Source organism: Microtus ochrogaster, linkage group LG8, assembly GCF_000317375.1.
Source record: "Microtus ochrogaster isolate Prairie Vole_2 linkage group LG8, MicOch1.0, whole genome shotgun sequence".
Taxonomy (NCBI): domain Eukaryota; kingdom Metazoa; phylum Chordata; class Mammalia; order Rodentia; family Cricetidae; genus Microtus; species Microtus ochrogaster.
Genome location: NC_022033.1, coordinates 622,752 through 625,805, shown reverse-complemented (window position 1 = coordinate 625,805; position 3,054 = coordinate 622,752). Strand labels below are relative to the sequence as shown.

General features: G+C 45.8%; 1 protein-coding gene across 2 annotated transcripts in view; it reads right to left on the bottom strand.

Annotated features, from left to right (window-relative positions):
- Positions 1–3,054, bottom strand: part of Gmeb2 (glucocorticoid modulatory element binding protein 2) — a 29,105-nt gene that overhangs the window by 6,289 nt on the left and 19,762 nt on the right. For both annotated transcript variants that reach the window (XM_005362702.2, XM_026787225.1), the window contains one exon: positions 1,723–1,880. In XM_005362702.2, the coding sequence (XP_005362759.1) occupies positions 1,723–1,880 (158 nt within the window). The remainder of the gene's footprint in view (positions 1–1,722; positions 1,881–3,054) is intronic.

Below are 3,054 nucleotides of genomic sequence, written 5' to 3'. Positions count from 1 at the left end.
CTCTTCCGGCCTGCAGGCATACACACAGACAGAATATTATATACATAATAAATAAATAAAATAAATATTTAAGAAAAAAAAAGTTATTCTATACATTTGTCTTGCATGAGACCTACAAAATAATCCCATGAAATTGGATTCTAGCTGGTTACCATCGCACTAAGGCTTGCAGGAATAAGCTAATAGGTGTTCTTCCTGTTATGATGGGGCTACACACTGATAAACACATCATCAGTTGGAAACACTACAAACTCCATAGTTGAGCCAACTCTAAGTGTACTTAAAACATCTCACTAGTGGGGGGAGGGGAGAGGCAGGGAGGGGAGGAGAGAAAAATGTAGAGCTCAATAAATACCAATTAAAAAAAACACCTCACTAGCCTCTACTAGGCCGTGACAGACTTTCATAAGGCAGCCACCAAGACCTGGACCACTCACTCCCCACACTGCCTTTCATTCTGATGTGTCCCCAGAAGAGCGCTGTCCAGAAAGAAGCTAAGCAACAGACATCCTCGGATCATGGTAAATGAGCAAAGAGCCAACAAAGTAAGTCCCTATGACCCTGGGTGTCCCTGGGTTTCTCAAAAGGAGAATGCAGAACTGTCAGAAGAGCTGAATCCTAACCAATCTTGACCAATCAGTTTGCAAAGAAGCATATTGAAAAGAATAAGGCAGAACTCATAAGGCTTCACTCTCTTCTCCCAGCCCCAGATAAGGCTCTTCAATTGGCCTGGTTAAACAACAAGGACAAACATCCTTGATCACGTGGAAGTACATGCCAGCTTAACACTGTAGAACGGCAGTTAGGGACAGTAAGTGACAACAACAGAAAGACAATACAACCCAATTTCACCAGGTAACACAGTAAGGAGCTCAGGACCCACTTCATTCTCACCTCAGTTTACAAAATGCCTCACTCAGAGCTGAACAGAATTTTAGAAATCTGCCAGGCAATGGTGGCGCACACCTTCATCAACCCAGCACTGGGGAGACAGACACAGGACGATCTCTGTGAGTTCAAGGCCAGCCTGATCTACAGAGCTAGTTCCAGGCAGTGGGGGCTACACAAAAAACTCTGTCTTGAAAAACCAAATAAATGAATGAATAAATAAAAAAAAACAAAGAAAAGAGTCAATCTTTCTACAGCTCTGAAAGATGGATATCAACCGAGAAGAATATCTTAAGTTATCACCCAAAATCCAAATGGCAGGAAAGACCAGTAAAAGGTCTGAAAAGTCACAGCACCAAAGAAAACGTGTCTCCACTTCAGACAGGCCTTGAGTGACTGAGAACAGACATAGGGACACAAGTCAATCTTAACCATTCTTTATACTCTATATATGTGAATTACTATCTTAAAATAAAAATGACTGAAGATGCTTTAAGATTTCCCATTAGTAGCCAAGCAGTGGTGGTATATCCCTTTATTAATCCCACTGCTCTTATGAGTTTAAGGCCAGCCTGGTTTATAGAGCAAGTTTCAGAACAGCCAAGGCTGCACAGAGAAACCCTGTTTTGAAAAACAAGCAAACGATTCCCTATTAGCAAACCCAACAAGTCTCCAGATGTGCTTTCAGGAAGGATATAAGGAGGGGCTGACCCAACACTGTAGGGCCTCTGTGGAAAGAGTGTTCTTGGAAAACAGACAAGATATACGGCACCCAGAGAGGGCTAGTCACCACAGCTGCAGTGGCCTGCAAGACTGGCAGCCTCTTGTACCTACCATCAGCTGCAGCTGGTGTGAGTGGGATGTACTCTGTGGATGTCGGGCTGCTCAGGGACACACGGGCCCCAGAGAGGTCAATCTTTGTGCTGCGACAGGTATTAGAGCAGACCTTGTCATGCTGGTAGAAGTCGAGCTCCCCAGAGTCCATGATCTTCCTGTGGAGAAGCCAGAGCAGTCCAGGTGAGAGCTAACTGAAAATACCTCATCTACCACTGTGATTTGACTGTCCAACCGCAGGGCATAGGTTCCAGCAGAGGTGCCGAGTGGAGCCAGGCTCCTCTGCAGTAGGAGACGGGCTGCAGTGTTCGCTATGCACGGAGCTCAAACACAAATATAGCACAGGTGGCAGAGCCACCCCAGGCCACCTACACAGCATCCTGTGCACAGGAAAGAGATGACAGCACTGGGACTGTGCACCTAGGGCACCTACCCACCTACACAGCATCCTGTGCACAGGAAAGAGGGGACAGCACTGGGACTGTGCACTAGGGCAGACCCACAGCTAACAAAGGTGGTGAAGGATGAGTCACAGTGACTGAGTCCTGTGGCAGAGTTAAGAATCATTTCCAGCCGGGAGGTGGTGGCGCACACCTTTAATCCCAGCACTCGGGAGGCAGAGGCAGGCGGATCTCTGGGAGTTAGAGATCAGCCTGGTCTACAGAGCTAGTTCCAGGACAGGCTCCAAAGCCACAGAGAAACCCTGTCTCGAAAAAAAACAAAAAAAAACAAACAAAAAAAAAGAATCATTTCCAGGGGAAGCCTTGCCTTTGGAAGGACAGGAAAGGGGTTCCCAAACCTTAAAACAACTTCTAAGGCTACAGTCACTTATTCTCACTTACTAAGGTCTTCCCTTCTAGGTATTACCTCTGACCTCTTTGAGGCCTTGGATCAAAATTCCATCAGTTTCAGTCAGCCTATCATGACCCATAAACATAAGACCAGAGGCTCCAGCTTTACTCGGTGGCCTTAACCAATCCCAACACACCTCTCTCAGCCTCTGGTCCCATCAGAGAAAACAGAGTGTTTCTCAGAGGTATATGGCTGAGAGCTATGGCAAAACATTCAGAGCTAAGTACTCTGACACAAACAGTGCACCTTACTAGTGCTTAGGAACTGAGGTAGCTGGTTGATGGAACACCCTAGTAGAGCCTTCCAGTCTCCAAATAAACAGAAACGAGTACAGCTCTTAGGTCATAAAGTATGTGAGCCTGGCATATCCTAATACCTGTGCACTTCACAAGGAACTTTCATAAAAAGTAATAAAAAAGACAGAAGGGTACCATAAAGCACTGTTTAAAAAAATTAAACCAGCCGGGCGGTGGTGGCGCA